This window comes from Clarias gariepinus, chromosome 6 (assembly GCF_024256425.1).
Source record: "Clarias gariepinus isolate MV-2021 ecotype Netherlands chromosome 6, CGAR_prim_01v2, whole genome shotgun sequence".
Lineage (NCBI taxonomy): Eukaryota > Metazoa > Chordata > Actinopteri > Siluriformes > Clariidae > Clarias > Clarias gariepinus.
This window is the reverse complement of record NC_071105.1, coordinates 9062864-9083622: the sequence shown is the minus strand read 5'-3', so window position 1 is coordinate 9083622 and position 20759 is coordinate 9062864. Positions and strand designations below refer to the sequence as shown.

Genomic DNA, 20759 nt, shown 5'->3' with positions numbered 1-20759 from the left:
TGATCTGAAATACACCAGAAAGTCCACTTCTGAATGGCTCAAAAAACCTAAATTAAGGTCATGGAGCGGCCTTAACAATGCCTAGTCATAGATCTGATTGAGATGACAAAAAAGCTGCATGCTTGAAAAAACTGTGGCTGAATTAAAACAATTGTAAAAAGAAGAGTGGGCCAAAATTCCTCCACAGCGATGTGAGTCCACAGCGATTGCCAGTTATAGCAAATGCTTGATTGCAGTTGTTGCCCCATGGGTGCTGCCACTGATTAGAAGGTTTAAAGGGCAATTACTTTTTCACATAGGGCCAGGTGGGTTTGGACAGGTTTTTTCCCTTAATTAATGAAATCATTATTTAAAAACTGCATTTTTGTATTTACTCTGGTCATCTTTGTGTAATACTATATAAAGATACACGGCACTATATCTGTACTGTCTAAGGAGTGACTGAGGGAGCTCTATGTGCGCTCACACCTGTGGAGCCACTAAGCACGTATGATAAAATCTGTTTGATTAAAAAAAAATGTGTGACATTAATTCTCTTATGAGAAACAATAGAAACAAATGCAAATGTTTTTAGATCTGGTTTTCTCTCTGAGCTTCCCTCGCTACACACACGAGAAAAGCCAACACATACAGTAACCTTGATAACAAGCCACAGGTGGAAAGCGTATGTGTTACCTCCAGATGACACTTAACCATGCTCCTAAATTTAAAAAAAGGAAATCTTATTTAATTTAACATTGGAGCATTATTGCATAAAAATATACCAAATGCTTGCTGGATAGTATAAGAAGCTTGAAAACGTAATCAAATGCAACATAAAACAATGACATCATGTATATTCCATATTTATTGTGTAAACCGAACACGAGTTACAATTTATGCTATGCGAGATTAAATGGTTACTACACAAGCATAAGCAAGTGATCACCAACAGGAGCTCAGGATTCGACCAAAATTAGCCTCGTCTCCCTGCTGGATGACTGATAACCGCAAATCTCAAATTTTCTTTACTTTCCATGCACAACACCGGTCCAGCTTTCTATAACCGCAGGCAATATGGTGGCTGGCTTGATTTTACATTAGGTCTGGCAACATACACACAAGAGCGCCTTTGAAAAATTCAGTTGAACGATTAAATCCATGCTACTACTGAATCAGAAGAAGAAGACAAGATACACATACAGTGCATACAAATAGAAAAATGCATGTCCCAAAACTAAAATGATAAATGCTTTATAGAGGATTTCACTATACACAATGAATGTACTGTTAGTAATGTCAAAATATTGTTACCAAGCTAGAAAGTTGAATAAATTACAGGGGGAAAAAACAATATGAAAAAGTCCAACCATAGTGGAAACCAACAAAGCACTTTATAAAGCTCAAAAGGGTTTTGGGTATAATCTTTGCATTAATTCTTGAGTTTTTCTTTACTTTATGTTCGTGCAATACTTCTAAATATACTGTATTTTGAAGGCACCTTTAAATAAAATTTAGTAAATTACAGAATTAGAAGGATTTGGATTTTCATCTTAGATTTCTAAGAGTTAGAGAAAGAGAGAGAGAGAGAGAGAGAGAGAGAGTGTGTGTGTGTGTGTGTACACAATGTGGTTTGTAATAGCTGTGGGACTTAGTGAGAAAGTTTGTATTAAATTCCCATTTCCACCCATTGTAGTAAGAGCTGGCAGATTTCCACACGCACCAACACACACTCCTCGTGCTCCTTGGGATTTTAGAAAAAGAATTAGAGCTTGAGACACACTATCAGCCTCCAGGGTCACTCCTGCTGCTGAGGAAGCCCAGCACAGGACCCCGGGAGTCTGTGGGTGCTCTGATAGCCCCTTCTGCCTTTACAGGAAATCCTCTAATGATAACAGTTTAAAAAAAAAAATCAAGAAAGTGACTGCAAAATTGTTGTACTGCAAGGCTCTCAAGAAAATCTGTCATCTCTTCATGTGCATATTGAAGGATGTTTACATGCATTTACTGTACATGAACGCTTGCACCAGTCCAACTTTACGATAAGTTTCCCACTAGAACAAATGTCAATTTACTGCAACTGGCCCAGATGAATGTCCCACCCAAACATCTGGACAGGAAAAGAAAATGTCTTTAAGTTTCTCCATACTGAAATGTTTACAAATTGCCAGAGACAGGAGGACCTCTGACAGAAAGTAGGCAGAAAGGAACAGAGAGGAAGCAGGCTGAAGTTCTGGAGGGAAATAATCCTGAAAGAGTACGAAGAACAACGTGAGCATGGTTGGCATACAACTCATATTAGAAACAAATGGGCAGAAACCAAATGCCAAGCCTCCTGAAGAGAAGATTATGTGGAATAAGTCGGTGCATGTGATAGTAGTCAGAAGTCTTCTTGTTCTGGAAAATGTCCTCTTTTTGTGGCCTAAATGATCAATCAGTCCAGGATTTATAGTCATAAACCTTTACTTATAGTTGAGGCCTAGTCTACACCAACATCATAAATCTAAAAGTGCATTTTTTTTTTGTCATAATGGTTTTGCTCTTCCCTCCAGGCTGAAATGCCATTTTCATCCACCAAGAACATGTTTTTTTAATTCCCTTCTTTAAAGTCTGAAAATTTGTCACATTTCTACATTATAGAGTGATAAGAGGAGATTTATAGGTTAAGACATATGATCTCCATAACTTTAGCAAACTCTAGACTTCATTATCTCTGTAATCTCAAGACAGAGAAACAGATTGCAAGGGAGATTTCTGTATTAGGCATTTTGATTTCATGCCTGGCCGCTTTGTGTAGTATAGAAATGATGATCATTTAATGCTGATGTTGTCAAAAGAATTGAAATTCCCAGAAATGTGCATGTTCACTGTGCTGTTTTCTATTAATGTCATCAATCAGCAGGACTGGGAACACTTGTGTAGACAAACACAGAAAAACATTGAATTTATTATTGTGAAATGTGAAAACATACTCTACAAATAATCTCTATCTTTATTGTTTATGCACTTTTATAGATGTTTATTGCATGGAGTCTTACTTTGTACGCTATAGTACATATAGTACAGCATAGTAGATGTTAAAGCTGAGATTCTTTTAAGGAAAGGTTTGACTCCAAGGATATGCACAGGTTAAAAATGCAAAAATGTGGACTAATATATCCATCCATGTTTTTTTTTTTAGCCAAATTCAAAAAGGATAAAAGTTGAATGTAAATTGTGATTTATTCTTTTTAATTGTTTAAAGAAATCTGGGTGGGATAGAGGCGTAGTGATTAGTACCGCTGCCTCGCACCTGCAGGGTTGATGGTTTGAGTCCTGCTTTGGGGTTTGTGTGCATGGAGTTTGCATGTTCTCCCCATGCTTGGTGGGTTTCCTCCCATAGTCCAAAGACATGCAGATTAGGTGTTTCCAAATTGCCCGTGGTGTGTGACTGAGGGTGTGTGTTTATGTGCCCTACAATGGATTGGCACCCTGTCCAGGGTTGTACCCTTATCTTGTGCAGCGGGTCCTCTGAAATGGGCTCCAGGCCTTCCGTGACAGTGTACAGGAAGTCTGTGCTAAGTGTTGATCTCCTTCCTGTCATCTTCTTGAAAAACAACAAACACGAAGTGACCATTCGAACAGTCTTAATATATCCCCTAAATCCCCCAATTTGATTCAAATGCTTCAGGGACCAGAGCTCAGGTAATGAAATTGATTTGTACCAAAAAAAAATGTTTTAAGGATGCGGGTAAATTGATCCATTGATTGGTGTTGATTCATAGTCGAAAGAGAAGTTTGTAATAACTCATCAAATATGCATTGATAAGCCACAAGACTAACACCACTGAAAGTTAAATTAAATAACATTGATCATCAAATATAGACCAGTTAACTTGTGATGGGATTATGGGCACCCAAGGCTCATCTATGCCTGCGGGGACCAAAGAAAAGCCTGTCTGCTCCGATCTCACAGAGAAGACAATGAGCACAAAATGCTGAAAGAAAAGTCAATGTTAGCTATAATAGAAACACTCAGTGCGTCACAGCCTGTTTTGTATGTGACTTAACAGGCAAAGAGTTCTAGGTTGTTGATCCGGCCTCCAAATTCCCAAGATCCCAGTCTAATCGAGCAACCACTGGATATGCAGGACAAACCAGTCCGATCGATGGACGCCCTACCCCTCAACCCACAGCACCCAAATGATTCATCGCTAACATCCCGCTGCCAGACACCACAGAACACCCTCAGAAGTTTGTGGAGCCATGGCCCAGTGGCCAGATATGCACAAGGGGAACTGATACAACATTGGGCATAATGTTTTGGGGTTTTATGGTATGGCTAATTCGTATATAGATGGATTCTACTATTATCTCTGATTGACACATTTTCCTTATCTGGCAAATATTTTTATTAAAAGAAATTTACAATAAAAAAAGAATACTCTGTGATCGTGGGTTAGGGAACTTGCAACCTTCTGACTGAGCCTTCTGACTGAGCCTTCTCTTTTATGGTCAAATGTAAATGACCATGTGACCATAAACAGCCCAGGGGGTAGCTTAGTGGTTAAGGCATTGGACTACACTTCGGAAGATCCCAGGTTCAAACCCCACAACCATCAAGTTGCCATTGTTGGGCTCTTGAGCAAGGCCCTTAACCCTCAACTGCTCAGATGTGTAATGAGATAAAAATGTATGTCACTCTGGATAAGAGCGTCCCCTAAATGTAAATGAAAAATCCAAGAGGTGAGAATGGTAATAGACATTTATCTGGATTTCAATGCTCTAGATTCTGTATTTTACCCAGACCAGTGGTGTACATTGCTCCATTGCATTACCAATGAAATGTACAGTATACAGTGTTATTACACATATTAACAATCCAATTCATGTATTTACTACAAGAAGCTGTCCAGTCTAAAATAATGGGTGTCAATATGGTAATGGATATTGCTTTTACAACAGATTCATGTAATTTAAACAGTCGTTGACTTTCATTGTTGGTACAGGGCATGGTGGTGACAGTAAGGTGGAAATCCCTGTTCCGAGCCCAGCGTGGCTTCTCAGCATGAATGCAGGAGTGCTGCCAGGCTTCCAATGTTTTTCCCTAAAAATGTGGAAATTCTTTTTTAAAAAAGAGTTTTTCTTTAAACATTGATTGACACTAAAGGACATTTTTAGGATAGTGTTGCTGATGCAAGAGCTACCAAATCTCACAGTTTTATACTTTTGCACCATGAAAGATTCTACATTTCTAGGACTAAACTGTAAACTGTTTAAAAAAAAAAAAAAGATTTACTTAAACATTAAGGAAAAGATTAAAGATTAACGTAAGCATTAAGGAACTTTAAGGAGGTTATAATTGTTTACAGCATTGTGAGTGTGGCAGGTCAGCGTACCTCTAAAACTAGGTTTATTTCATTCTTTTAAAGCAAAACACAATCACAGAAAGTATAAAGTCACCTACCCATCCCTCATAATTGAATGCTGGTCATCAAATTAATCTACAACATGTTTAGCTTTATTCAAAGTTCTAATTATTTGTATTGTTGTCAGCTGTCAAAAAACGGCCAGATAAATCTCTTAAACGGGATCTGGCACCAACAATAATTGCAAACTTCTGTTCCGTAATCATTCAGGTCTTAAACCAGTGGAAGCACGGGCTGGTTGTGATAAATGTTCTTTGGTAATTTGGCTCAGGAATGGCTCTGGCACCACTAAGAGAGAGGGGACGACTATAGGAAAATAGGAAAGCTCCGCAATGCTTTAACAGTATTGTCGACTAATCAATTGTATAAAAATGATTTTAGGGACCTTGAGGCTGTGGCAGAAACGAGTTTTTGTTTTTATATTTTTATTAAAGAGAAACATGGCTCCATGTTGTCCTGCAAATTATTTTTAGCAGGAAGTGCAGGTTATATAAATGAACCTGTTTGAAGCGTACACGTCTGACCCAGTTTCCTAAATCAATACCACCCCCACAGCTTTACCTATTTTATGCTGGAAAATATGTGGAAGTGTTTATCATAACATAACTGGGGTTTTTTAGTGTTTTCCACAGCTGCAATGGCTTAATGGTATTATGCTCACTTCTCAGTATTATATGATATCATTACTGGTAATTGTCTCTATTAAAGAAACAGTATAAAGTTGGAATAAAGCTGTAAGGTCATACATATATAAAAATAAATTACTGACAATAGACATGTTGCTGGTTAGTAACCTTAATTAAAATGTTAAGTATTTAATTATGATTTTAAAGTACCTGCTTAGTGGTTAGCACTGTCGCTTTGCACCTCTAGGGTCTGCGTTTGACTCCCGGCCGGGTTCGATTCCCGTCTCTGTGTGCATGGAGTTTGGACGTTCTCCCCATGCTTGGTGGGGTACCCCCCGCTTTCCTCCCTCAGTCCAAAGACATGCAGATTAAGCTAATTAGTGTCCCCAAATTGCATCCAAATTGCAATTGAAGTGTGTGAATGAGTGTGTGACTGTGTGTACCCTGTCCAACATGTACCCCGCCTCATGCTCTAAGCTCCCGGGATAGGATCCAGGCCCCCAGGTGATGAGTGAATGAGTGAGTGAGTGAATGAGTGAGAGTGAGTATGTGCTTAGTGGCGGCATAAGTGGCTTAGTGGTCAGCACTGTCACCTTAAATGGAGTTTGTATTTTTATTCCAGTGCTTGGTGGGTTTCCTCTGGGTTCCCTGAACTCCTCCCACAGTTGAAACACAAAACATGATTGTGTGAATGTTGACCAGAGGTCCTACCACGGTCGTACAAAATGGGCCTTGTATTGGTCTTCACGGTCCCTAGGTGGACTACAGAGGTTCCTAGTATTAACACATTTGAAGAGGAAACTTATCCTAGACAAAAGCATATACATGAGCTAACATAAATATGAACAGTGAGTAATAATAATAACTTACCACAACAATACGTCCTTATCATTGCTGGCTTTGTGTTTTCAGAGTGAAAAGTAGTGAGGACTTATTCCACAATGTCAGCTTTTTGCGCCAGCTCTTTGAATCATCTCATCAAACGGCTTCTTTTAGGTTTATCTGGGGAGATGACTCACGTCCAAAGAATACAACTAAAGGAAAATCCTTTGAATGCAATTTAAATACAAGGGGTTCTCAAGCCAAACCATGAATCTTGATTATGCAGAATAACACAACACAATTATGAGAGTTAAAACTCTCTTTATTTCTCTAAATATAATCCTCTGCTACAATAATGCACTTACCCCAGCGTTTCACTAGTGCTTGGATACCATCAAGGTAGGACGTTTTCTCAGCATGCTGGAAGCATGATCGGACTGCTTGTAAAAATCTGGCCTCCCAAGAACTCCTTTAATGACCCAAACATGTGGAAAAGTCTGGTAGCGAGTTGAGGATTGTACTGTATGTGGAATGTGTGAGTAACTCCCAGCCAAGTTCCTGTAATGCGTAAGTGGTGTTGGTGAATGATTGTGTGTAGAGTTCCCACAGACCTCTCTTTCGCAAGTTGGTGACGAGTTATGCATAGATTTTCAAGGATCAGACTTTCCACAGCCACCTTGGCTGGGATCATTTACAGACATACAGCCTTCTTTAAAGCCACTGCACTATTCAAATCTTTTACTACGCCTAAGAGGCTCATCCCCTCGCATCTCATCTCATCTTTTTCTGATGAGGTAATGTTGTCCATTTGGGTAGAAACATGCAGAAGCTCACAGGAACTGCAGTAACTGTAAAGATTTTCGTGAACTGGATGTGAACTGGACCATAAAGAACTTGTGGAGCAATATATATATATATATATATATATATATATATTAGTGCTGTCAAAATTAGTGCGTTAACGCATGCGATTAATTTGAAATATTTAATGCATTAAAAAAATTTAACGCAATTAACTCGGTTGCAGTTTTTTTTTATTTCCTGTTGTGGCCGACGTGTATTCAACATGCAAAGAAGTATGGATTAGACCCAGGAAGGACTTTTAGATGGAAAGTTTCAGTATAAAACTCTGCCGGATGGTTCTGTGGATAAAACAAAAGTAATCTGTACATTTTGCAAAGCCGAATTTAAATACCACAGAAGTAATTCGTCTTTGACATCACTTAAAAGCAAAACACCCCACCGAAACAATCTCTACAGGGCCTCGTCAATGTAAATTGCATTGATTGTTTTGAAATTCAAATGACACAAATGGCACATACCTGTGTTTTTATTTCTGTAATAAATATGGCTTTCAAGCCAACAGTTAATTTGGAGGATATTGATGGTTTATTGCAGGTATGTTGTTTACATGAGAAAATCTGTGTTACAAGTTAAACAAAAATTCCAATAAACAATCATATTTGAATTTAAATAGTTTTATTGTCTTGAAATTGTCTTGAGTTTACATTAATTATTTACATTTACATATACAAAAAGTTTCAGTCTTTAAATTGTGATTAATCGCGATTAATTGCAAAAGAAATGTGCGATTAATTAGTTAATTTTTTTTAATCGATTGACAGCACTAATATATATATATATATATTAAAAAAAGAACAATGACAATACAAAATCGTTGACAAAATACGAAAAAAAAAAACTTTTTATGATAGTTACGATTTTTACGATTAAATTACGATAACCAATTAGTGATGACACAGACTTTACAGTAACAGTTATGGGATGTGGATGAAAAAAAAAAGTTGTACATGTATTTTGCTACAAATAGCCTTCAACCTTGAATGCGCCTTCCTGTTTCCTGTAGCCACGTGTTCGTTATCTTCTCTCCCGTTGCTTCGATCTTAAACACCATTGTCTGTGCAGAAGATTTCATTTCACTGTCACTGCTAATAAAGCATTTTAGTGCATTATGGGCCAAGAACTGCTATTAAACCCATTAGCATTGGTGCATGATGTTTGTAATTTTGTTTGCCTCGGTGGGAGAGATTTTGTCCTCAGGAAGGTTACGACCCACACACTCTAAAGTAAACACATAAAAACAGGAGGGAGATATAAAGTCAGATGGATACAGTATACTTGCACTAGAAATTAAGAGCTGTGGAGGAAAGCAGCTGTAATGAGAGTGCTGTGGAGACTTTGTAAAAGGAAGCGGTGTTGCTGGACCTGATATGTGACCAGGAAGCACGCCAATCAGGAATCAAACGGCAGGCGAGGAGAAACAGGAAAAGCCGCTGGTCTCCTGTCTGCTAAGAGTGTTTGCTCAGCCAGCTACCTCTCTTTCCCATGAGGTTCTGCTGGATCACAGCTCAGCTGGCGGATACTAACCCTTTACTAAACCAGGGTTCAAACCAGGGAGAGAAAATAACTGTCTAGGAGATAACAAAGTATAATCTTGGGCTTTGCTCGGACACGGTGATGACAACGCGACGACACAAAAGTGTTTAAACTAAATGTGTGGAATTCGTTTATCCCTTATGATTCCACATACTTCCTTTAGGAAAATAAGAGATCTGTTGCTTAGTAACAGAGACTGATGTACTAAGACGACGTAGACTTGTGTTTACTAGCATCTCGTCGACTCCCCAGAGTTGGAACACAAATTGAGGTTCTTTGTTGGTTCTTTGCCTGTGTGTTCACACACTCAGCATGGCCAAGCCAAACATTCTGCTGATAAAATCACTGATTAACATATCATTTGAACAAATCGCTTCTCTTTTGCTCGCGAACCAGACTAGGCAATTCCCATTGCAAAAGGAAATTGAGGCGCTTTTTTTTTTTTTGAACGTTTTAAAAGAGTCAAATCAACAAAGATAGTCAGTAAAATAAGACCACCTAAGGGAAGCATGGACATTTAAGAAATTGCTATGGGAGAAAGTACTATGCAAAAGCCTTGGGAACGTATAATATACTAGTACTGTATATATGTAATTTAATGAAAAAAAAGATGGTTTCAAATTTAAATATAATGATACTAATTATATCAATATAATTCCATCTATTTATCTAGAAAACTCTTAACTACTGTAGGGACTATGGAGGGCAACGGTGGTTAGCATTATATTTATTCCTGTTTTAAGACCGTGGTTGGTCCTTCGGTCAACACTCACATGCTCATTTACACACTATGGGCAATCAGGAACGTCAATTAGCCTAATCTCCATGTCTTTGGACTGTTGGAGGAAACTCATGACACGCGGGGAGAACACACAAACTCCATGCACATGGGCCTGAGTTGGGACACCTTGGGGGGGGGGATAAGGTGACGGTGATAACCACTAAGCCACCATAAATTAAATTATATAAATATAAATGTTCAGAAAACTATAAAGAGCAGTGAACAATATAATTATAACAACAACAACAACAAAAATAATTATCATTATATTTTTAATTTTTTATATTATTGAATTAAAATCTGCATTTTGTACAACCAACCCTTGGCTAGGTGCTGGATCCTCATATTTTTACAGCTCAAATACTTTTTTTTGACCATATTTATGCAGCTCACAGATCAGTTTCATAATGTTCAGCTCTGAAAACAATAACATCTGTGACTGTAATGTGCCTATTTAATATGAGTCTGACCCTAAACATGGACTTCATTCCACAGATCATATTCTGTATGGTTTTATACATATATATATATTACACCGTTAACCCTAATGCTAGATTTCCTATATTTTACATTCTTTCTATATTATATAAAGAATGTAAAATATAGGAAATCTAGCATTAGGGTTAACCTCCTCACAGCCCCAGGGTCTTTGGTTTGATCGTGATCTCGGGTTACTCCTGGTGCACGCTTTCTCATGTTCTCCTCATGTCCACCCGGGATTTCTCTGGGTTGTCCAATTTCCTTACACCGTCCTTAAACATGCTGTTAGTTGCTTTAATGCCAAAGTGCCTCTAGGTGTGTGTGTGTGTGTGTGTGTGTGTGTGTGTGGGCATATTGGCCTATGATGGTGTGTTTCCTCTGAAGATTAAATTAACCCAACACCACTAGTTCTTGTCAATGTTAACAGACAAGTACAGTATATACGGTTAAATTTCTTCGAAAGCAATTTCCTTAGATACCTTTGTTAATTTTCCTCAAGAAGGTTTTGTTAAACATCACTGCCGACCAGCAGATCAACTTGTTCATATGAGCGTGGGGATCCACAGGAGGATTAATTTAGCTGGAAACCCTAAACCGCCAAAAGGAAGACAGCGGATGCTCTCCGCACTGACCATATAATAACAGCAGTGTAGGTGCCAAACATGCATTCCTTAACCAGTTCATCTGCATCTGCCGTAAGACAAATTGTCCATTGTTTCATCCTCATGCTGTTTTTCCCCCTTGAAACAGAGTGAAGCCACCGCAGATGTTCCAGTGTTCTCTCCTTTCCAATTTCGCACACACACACACACACACACACACACACACACACACACACACACACACACATAGCTAATGTTTTACAGATATATCTTCGGAATGATCTGAAGGCACCGTAATGGCGCCAAAACATTAGGAGTCAGACAGGAAATAACCCTATTGTTTTCACAGCCCCTTCTGATCCTCGTCCTTACTCAAGACTGTCATGGTAGCACACTTCCATCCAAACAGCACTTATAGCTGAAGTGGTGCTGCATTTCTTAACAATCACGCCCAAAATATATGATATATCATTATTAAAAAATAGTTTACACATCCCACAGAAAAAAGGTCAAAAGTGCATACTGTATCCTGCACCTGTTATCAGTACAGTGGTTGTGATTAACCCCAAATATAGATCAACCTCTTCTATGGAACTGCCTCGAACTGCCAAGAAGATGCTCTTATCTGAGTCCTGAAGCCATGGTATACACAGCATTACAAGGGACATTAACAAGAACAGGGCACCCTTCCAAAACTGACTGGACAAAAAACAAGTAAAAAAGGCCGCCAAGGGACCTCTTTAACAATAAAAAAGAGCTGCAAGAACATCTGCCAAGTACTGGTCACTCCCTGCATGTGACAACAATCTCTTGTATTCTTCACGTCTAGGTCATGGGGTCGGGTGGCTGGGTTAGTGGACCAAGTTAGAGACTGATGAGGTCATGGAGAAATCTTGGAAAAAAATAGAAATCACAAAAGTAAAGCTGCTTATCACTTAAAGAACACAATGAGCATTTAAAAGCATGGTGGTGGCTGCTGGAGATCTAGCCAAAAATAAAATAAAATGGCGACCTATTTTGGCACAAAACCTCCAGGTCTCTGTAAACAGAATATTCAACCACAACAATGATCCAAAACATTATTGCATTAAAAGAAGTTATAAAACCAGGGTTCACAAAGTTTCTTACGCCTAAAAGCCTAGTGTTGAAATTCTAAGAAAATTCTTAGAATTAAGAAATTTTCTTAGACTTTTCTCTTAAATTTTCGTATTCTATTGATGTCTATTCTATTATCGTATATTCTATTTTTACAAAGAGCACATTTCAGACCTTTACAGAGGTCAGAGGTTATTTTCAATCAACCAATCACAGTCCTTAAACTGCTGCATGATCCCTAGCAATGGGGTCAACCACACCTCCTCACTAAGATAAAGGGTTTTGTCCTTTCCTTCCTCAGAGTTGCTTTAAGACGTTTTCGAAATCACTTTTAGTTTAAGACTAGTGTTCTGAAAAAGTTTTCATGTGATGCCTCACACTAAACAGCTTCAACCAGGTTATTTGTTCTGATACAATATCCTACACATAATACAATCCAGTTTGTTGTATTAGTGATGGATAGTTTTGACGTTAGATTGGTGGGCTCAACCTAAAATCTTATATTAATCAATAACTTTACAATTAAACCAATACTTTTGAGTAATGTGGTATATCATGTGGTATGACTAATTGTATAAATATATAAAGTACATAAGGCAAATTATCACGCACACACACACAATTGCATTCGTGGTTTCTAGTACCATAATTGAACTGGAATCCATATTAACTTAAACACATCTCCTGTTATACTGAACTTGCAGTCTCACACAGTATGAGTGCAGATCAATCCCTGCTATCCGTTATCACCCAGATGAGGATGGGTTCCCTGTTGAGTCTGGTTCCTCTTAAGGTTCCTACTGCCATCTCTGGGAGCTTTTCCTTGCCCCTGTCGCCGTCATCCTCGGCTTGCTCATCAGGCTTATCATTTTGATTCACACACCTTCACATTTCATTCAAACTTAAATAATTCATTTGAGTGTGTAAACCTGCTTTGCGATAATGTCAATTGTTAAAAGCGCTATACAAATAAAATAAAATTGAATTAAATTAATGCTCTATTCCTGGTTTATGACATTCATACCAAAGGTGGTGAACAGAAAACAAAAAAACAATGACAAAAACTCCCAAATTTACACTTCTGTCATCTGTCCTTTTTTTCATAATTGGCACTTTGGACAATGTGCACTTAGATTCCAAACAATTTGTGGAAGATAACATTAATAAAGTTAATAATTCATCTCATTCTCTTAATGGTCAGGTGTTGCTGTGTCAAAACAGCTGGTTAAAAGGTTTACACCTAGGTGGTGTTTTAATCTGTGTAATCACCTGACATGACTTAAACGCATCAATAGTCTGGAAAAAAAAAACCCCGTTGGGTTCTTCATACCAAGAGCAAAATAATTCATCTTGAGACATTTTTATAACTAATAATATGGGTTGCATGAATAAATATGGTGCTTTATTTTGTTTTTTTGGCTACAACTGAGTTGATTCAAGTAAGATAACCTGGCAGGGTACAATACAATTAGAAACCCTAGATGTAAGAAATGTGACAAGACTGTTACTGTACTAAGAGCTGTTGGGGAAATGCCAATTTGGCCTTGTTTTTGTGCTAAGCAGGCGTTTAGAAGTAACAGCAAAAATGAATTCATTTCCGGACCAGAGTGGGTTCCAATAATCCATTTTGCACTGGCAGATTTTCAATATCACACACATTGTTGTAGTACTTCAACCATATCAGAGCAGGTGTAATCATTTCTGATTATAAAAAGACTCACTGAACAGGAAGAGTAAAGAGCAGGCCAACCAAATTTCAGTAGCAATAAACCACCATCATGGCACGCTTTGGGAAATATTAGTGTAGCACGAAGCCTTTGATCACAGCTTACTCCAATAAAAATGTGATCCAACATTTAAAAAGTGAAAACAGCTTACGTTCATGAACAAACATTACATTTGTAAAGTTAAATACCCCGTGATGTTTAACATACGCATAATTCGTTTTTGCAATAAGCCGGAAACTCCTGTAGAGCTAAACGCGGTTATCTTGTTACTGATTAACTTATTCCTCAGGTGACAAGTTAAAGGCACACCTCGAGCAACCTTTGCACAACATGCCTCCATTTTATACCATTATAAACATCAAGTGAAATGGACTTGTCTCAGTGCTAAAATGTGATTGTTGACGCTTCCCCCTCTCTGTTATACGTAGAGAGACTGAAGGATCAAGGCTCAGGTAGGTACTGTACTGTAGGTGCCATATGTCATAGTATTTACCTGTCACATGACTATTTTTCTTTTTTTTATTAATGGTGGTATACTGTTTTTATTTTATTTTATTAACTACATTTCATTTATTGCGACTAAAAAAACCCAAGAATGGAACGAATGCAAAACTTTCATGTGATATAAAGAAAGATAATCAACTTTTTCTCTTTAAACCATCATGCTGGGTCCTGTTGCATGTTCTCATTGATATCAACGTACTCTACTGTAACTGGATGAGGCTGCTGAAATGGATAGTATCATATGTTTCATTGCATGAGGTTGTTACTCATAATGTGTTCAATATAAGCATGACATGCTTGGTTAAATGCAATGTCTCTTTATCTTTAAACACAACAAGAAAAACAATAGGAAAGTGGGCTTCAACTACAGACATACAGTATGGAAGCAGGTTTTCACTTGTTCTGCTGGATTTATGGATAAAAGCGTTTGTTATTTCTTGTCCTATGTTATTATATGTGGTGTAGGGCAGAGGTGGTGAAAGGTACTGTAGGGGGCATAATTACTTTTCACCTGCACTGTTTGTTCAGGGTAATCGTGGTGATAGGATTAATCGTGTATTGGCAAAGTGCTCTGTGTCTCCTCGCATGTGCAGTGTTTTCAAAGACAGAGCGTCTTTAGCGATCTCGCCAGCTTGACAAAAATGACAATAAGGGGGAGGCCCCATGACAGTGTAATCATTACTGAGTGATTGACTGAGTGACTGGGGCAAAGACGGCAGGAGTTTCACTTGGAGGAAAGCCGATAAACTTGTTGAGTGCTGTCGAGGAGGTCAGCTGAAGGACTTTGTCTTATAACTGTATGTTGCTTGATTAAGGACGTGTGTAAAAAGCATTGCCAGTTTGTTCCATGAGGTGATATGCTGAGATTAAGTAGCTCCTTGTGTATGAAAGGGTAATTACAAATGGTGTTTTTAACTATTGTTTAACTACAGACTGACTGTCATATCACAGTGTTCCTTTTGCCTGTTACATAAAGATGTGCCATTTATGGTATTTGTAGTCATTTACATTATACGACCATTATGTCCTGTTTTCTTTTTTTCGTCTCAGACACATTATGCAAAAAACACATGGTTACCGCACTCACACTTGAAGGTGTTTTGGACCTGAGCATTTGTTATGTGGAGGAAATCTTAGGGGAGGAAGATAAAAGTGAGCTACTGACAACTGTTTACAGCCAACATGCTGACAATGAATAGTGAGAGAAAGAGAGAGGGGAAAGGCCCTAAGAACACAAGCAGAGTTTTTGAACAATAGCTTTTTGCCTAAGAGAAGAAAGAGGGGAAAACATAAAAAAAAATGCACTGGTGTGAACTCCTGCATAATTTTCAAAGGCTTTCTAATTGTTTTTCCCATAGTGCACTACACATAAAATATAGAATACATAATATGCAGTTGATTCAACAGACTACCATACATGTAAACATTGCACTAAACAAATAGAATACAGAAACAGAGATATACATGATTATTTAACACTTTGGGTTGAGCACATTTTGAGTCACTGCGACATATGGAAAAAAAAATGTGTGAAACGTAACCAGACTGAACCTTCTATACACTACCACATGGTTGAGGTATGCTATGCAAAAGAAGAATCCGCCAGATTACTACTAGAGCCACTATATTATGTCTTTTTATATTCATTCGTAATTGCTAAATAAAGTAGTGGATCTAATGCACCAAAAACATTTGTGCTACAAAAAGAAAAATGCCACGTGATAACTCTATAGATACTTTTACCATTAAGTGACATCTCAACCAATTGGCGTTTGGTTGAAAAAAGCATTTATAATTTTTCATATTTCCCCAAGGAATTATTTTCTTAGTGAAAACATCCATTACTAACACAATCCTGACTGCCTTACATTGTCCCAAAAGACGACATGTGAAATGCTCACTGATATTGCTCTGACAAATATACAGTATGTACATTGTTTAAACAATGGTAAAGTGTCACATCTCATTGTCAATGCATATTTAACACAACCTTCAGTCAACATTGTTAAATAAACACATTTACTTCGATTAAATATTAGAACTTTTACATATAGCTATAACTTGTTCAGGAAGCTGCATCATTTATGGGAAGTAAATGCTAGTTAACCACATTTTTTATTTATTTTTTGCTATTTATACTTTAAAAGCTTGTTATTCCTTTATATATAAAAGTGCAAAAAACCTTGTTAAAAATAAATTTTTGTGTGATATTGCTTTGAATGTTAAAGTGCATGTTTTTTGGTTTCATTATTAATAAAATGGTTTTAAAAAATGACAATCATGGGGTCACTAATCAACCTTCAGGGAAAACAAACAAACAAAAACAAACAAACAAACAAATAAAAAAACAGCCTCTTAACGATGCATCTCGAATCAGCTTTAACAATCTTATATTCATATTTCATTCAACAGAAAACAGTAAAGGATGTGCTCTTCAACGTATACACTGTGTATGCTCTTCAGTCTCTGGGCCTCATGCTTGTGCCACACACTTGTAACCGTGGGACCCTGTGTGGCCGATACAGAGGAGGTGGGTGAGAAACAGTTTCCCAACCTCCCCCTTTTTTCCACACTCCATGAAAATCATAACCACATTAAAAACATCCTGTTTGCATTCATGTGTTTCCTGTTTTCAACAAGCTGTTGGGTAAACGGCTGAAGAAAAGTATGGCATGTGTAGTTTTTTCCGTTAATGATAATATAATGACAAACTTTGTAAAGATAACAAAGTCTGACTAAACTAATATTTAATGACTAGAGAATATAATTGGTGCATTTAGGTTTTAGAGTTATTGGTTGCCAAATACAAACCTCATTATTGAACTGATTTCAAAGGGTCCTAATGGATTTGCTGTTGGTTGGATGTTGGTTGGTGATGTATTTTCATTATTTCTTTAAGACATTGTCAGTTGTCTGCTGCCCCAATGCCATGGGCGACCCTTCTAGTACTGAGAGTGATAGTGGAAAACGTTAATAATATCCAGCATAAATGATCCGTTGTGATGATGGTATTAGCATGAAAGCTGAAAGTTTGGAAGCTGGTTTGTTTGAGCAGACTGAACAGATGGAGGAGTAAACGAATAATGCTCTGTTGCATCTGTCTTCAGATAGAGATAAAGTTAGGGATCTCACTGCCAACACTATTAGCAAGTAGTCAAGCATTGTGGGGTGATGTAAAACAAAAAAAAACTTTAATAGTTAACTTGTTGATGAAAAAAGTTTCAACCAAAAACATAAATTCAGAATTTCGTGATTTAAAAATGAATCACATACTGATATACAAATCCTTCAGTGGGGATTTTCCTTCTGATTACACTTCAACTTCAACACTTTAACCATTTAACTAACCTTAAGTCACACTGTTACCTTCTCAGGCTACATTTGACTGCAGCAGACGTAACCTCACATCCATACCCCAGCAGATATGGCCAAACGTGACTGAGCTGGACCTCTCAGAGAACCACCTACATTTATTACACACTAAAATCCTAAAGAAGTTAAAGCACTTCAAGCATTTGGTCAAGTTCAATTTATCAGCAAATTACCTCCCCCTGCTGGTAAAGCAGCACTTCTACCACCTCCCCTCTCTGGAAATACTGGACCTCAGTGGATGCAAGTTGGCTGCAGTCAAGCCCGAAGCTCTGCTCAGCTTCCCCAGACTGCAGAAGCTGTTTTTAGATAACGATGTTCTACAAACCCCAGTGCCTGCTGTACTTCGACTTCATGGATGGATTGAGGTTTTAGATCACACCAGTAATCTTCATGGAAGTGACAAGCCCAAAGAGGTGGTGCAAGCTGGTTGGAGAAGGAAGAGACATTCTGGTGAGGGTATGTCTTTTCTGTTAAAGCATATTAAGATAATGTTAACATTAATGATCCTTTTGGTGTCTTTTGGAGTTTAAAAAAAAAAAAATTTTTATCATTCTATTGCTGCAGATTTCAACATGGACACCAATGGTCTATTCCTACGTAAATTACTGGTAGTCTCAGAAAACACAGAAACCAGAAACACTACAGGTTTGGTTGATAAATTTGGTTGTTAATTAATAAATTTACTTTAATTTTTCATAATTGTTCCATGGTAATTTTTTTTTTACTATTGCCTCATTGTAATATGTCCGCAGGTGACAATGAAAAAAGGTCTCCAGACGCCTGGAAGTACCTTGTGGCAGCTCTGGTGACAGCCATCAGTCTCTCTGTGCTCATCACAATTGGGGCAAAGTGTAAACTTATCCATCGGTATTGGGCCAGCTACAGGCACTCGAGGCTCAGTGAGGGAGATGGGGCGAGTCAGTGTGACCCTGCGAATTTCGAAGTGGGATTCTCCAGCCACGGCAACATCCCAAATTCAAACATGGTAAACAGGCACATGGAGGATGATGATGATGGATTTATTGAAGACAACTACATTCAAGCAAGTGAGAGGGAAAGAGCAGAGCGAGAGGTTGATCACTGGCAGGAGGATGATGAGGATGAAGATGAGGGTGAGGATATGGAAGAGTTCAGCATTGGATAAACAAAAACATGAGCTGCGTATCATGTCTCCTTGGGACTATTTTTAATCTTATCACTGCTCCTGAAGGAATTTTGACTAATTCTGTCTCTTCCTGCAGGTATTATGGTTTAAACTTGCACATAAAAAAAATCTGACAAAAGCTGTCGAAAAATACTGTAAAAACCAATGTGTAATTTAAACCGTTATGATCCTTACCAGGATAAACCAGTTACTGATGACAAAATAAAGGAAGGCAAAAAATGTCACCCAGTGTCACAGTTAGCACCATAAGCACAACATATGCACTGTATAAGAACTGGATAATAAATTTTAATGAGCCTTTGGGTGTCCTACAAGCTTCACGACCGCCCACTCCCACCCACAAAAATTAATGTTAAGCAACATTTACTAGGCGTTGCAGGAGACTGGTCTCCCTTTAGTGTGAAATCTTCTACTGTAAAATTGAATGTGGTACCTACAGTAGCAGCTGGACTTGATTATCCTACAAATTGAATTTTTACCTTAAACATTCAAAGATTTTTATACTTTAACATGTTGTGTAATGATTTAATGGCTAACACTCTATCTCTTTATGATTTAAGATTTTTTTGTCAATATTAATAAATCGCCACACTTATCTCCTAACCTTGATGTGTCCCTTGATGTGTGCTCCGGGTTAAATATAGTTGTATATAGCTCCAAGATCTTGCCACAATATTTTTGTACACCTAATATATACACAATAATGAGCCTATTATTTAAATAGTTGGAATGCGTTCAGATGGGGTCAGTGAAATTACATTTTACAGTTAAAAGGGTGCCTTGACATAAAGTTTAAGGACCCCAGCTAAAAATTGTAACTTAGTGCTATATGTCAGGGTTTCTGACTTTCTATTTGTAGAAACGGTAACATTTTTACTTCCTCAGGGTAAGTTTTTTTTTTGTCTAAATGAAAATACTGTGTGATCAAAGTTCTAATAACATTCTATAGCAAACCTTTATACATTTTTCCTTTATAAGGTTTTAGTTTTACCTGCATGTTCTGTTTGCCAACTTTAAATAAATCATTTTAATGACAAACAGGCTACAAGAAATGAGAGTTAATGCATGGTAAGATGTCACATGACACACGGTTGTTACTTTTACTTACTTATAACTCATTTGATTCTTTTGAATTAAACTGTTTAGTTGAATTGATCTCTGGAAGATTTTAAATTAACTGCTTTAAGCAGGCCATTTTGTGCAAAATCTGCATTTTATTCTGCAAATAGATATTCTATAGTTCACATTATAAGCATTAATATATTATAATTATCTACTTACATGTATATTTGGCTTATCTTATTGATTTTTTTAAACCTCTAAGATTTTTGTATATATATACTGTAGAAATTATAGACACACATTTTTTAGAACTGTAAAGGTATAGAATACAGGAAATGTAATTAAAAATGTAAGATTTATGCTATTGCACAAACCAAGAGATACTACTTTTTCATCATTCATTAATTTTTTAATACTGCTTATCCTGTACAGGGCCTCATGGAACCTGGAGCCTATCCCAGAAAATTTGGGGTACAATTTTGGGGGGGGGCGCACACCCTGGATTGGGTGCCAATTCATCGCAGGGCACACTCACACACCCTCACACGCTCATTCACACACTACGCCAGTTTTCGTAATTCCAGTTAGACTAATATGGATATCTTTGGATTGTGGGTGGAAAGCGGAGTACCCAGAGAAAACCCACCACACATGAGGAGAACGTGCGAACTTCACGTCAGAGATACTAAGAACATATAAAACTTCTGTCCCACGTGAACTGTAATTAAAAAGTGTTTAG

The 20759-nt window shown here is 37.6% G+C and overlaps 1 protein-coding gene across 2 annotated transcripts; it reads left to right on the top strand.

The window, feature by feature from the left end:
* Positions 1-14249: 14249 nt before the first annotated feature.
* On the top strand, positions 14250-19561 carry c6h1orf210 (chromosome 6 C1orf210 homolog). 2 transcript variants are annotated; one of them, XM_053499054.1, is made up of 5 exons: positions 14250-14369; positions 16834-16951; positions 17796-18243; positions 18358-18438; positions 18546-19561. In XM_053499054.1, the coding sequence occupies exons 2-5, from the start codon at positions 16847-16849 to the stop codon at positions 18935-18937; spliced, it is 1026 nt and encodes a 341-aa protein (XP_053355029.1). In that variant the 5' UTR covers positions 14250-14369; positions 16834-16846; the 3' UTR covers positions 18938-19561. The 2 variants fall into 2 exon arrangements, with proteins under 2 accessions (XP_053355029.1, XP_053355028.1); XM_053499053.1 differs by having other exon boundaries at positions 17796-18249.
* Positions 19562-20759: the final 1198 nt, after the last annotated feature.

Coding starts and splice junctions, on each gene's coding strand:
- c6h1orf210 (XM_053499053.1), top strand. CDS start 16,847: ATGTGCTCTTCAACGTATACACTGTGTATGCTCTTCAGTCTCTGGGCC. Junction 16,952..17,795: donor GTGTGGCCGATACAGAGGAG/GTGGGTGAGAAA, acceptor TTACCTTCTCAG/GCTACATTTGACTGCAGCAG. Junction 18,439..18,545: donor AGAAACCAGAAACACTACAG/GTTTGGTTGATA, acceptor ATATGTCCGCAG/GTGACAATGAAAAAAGGTCT.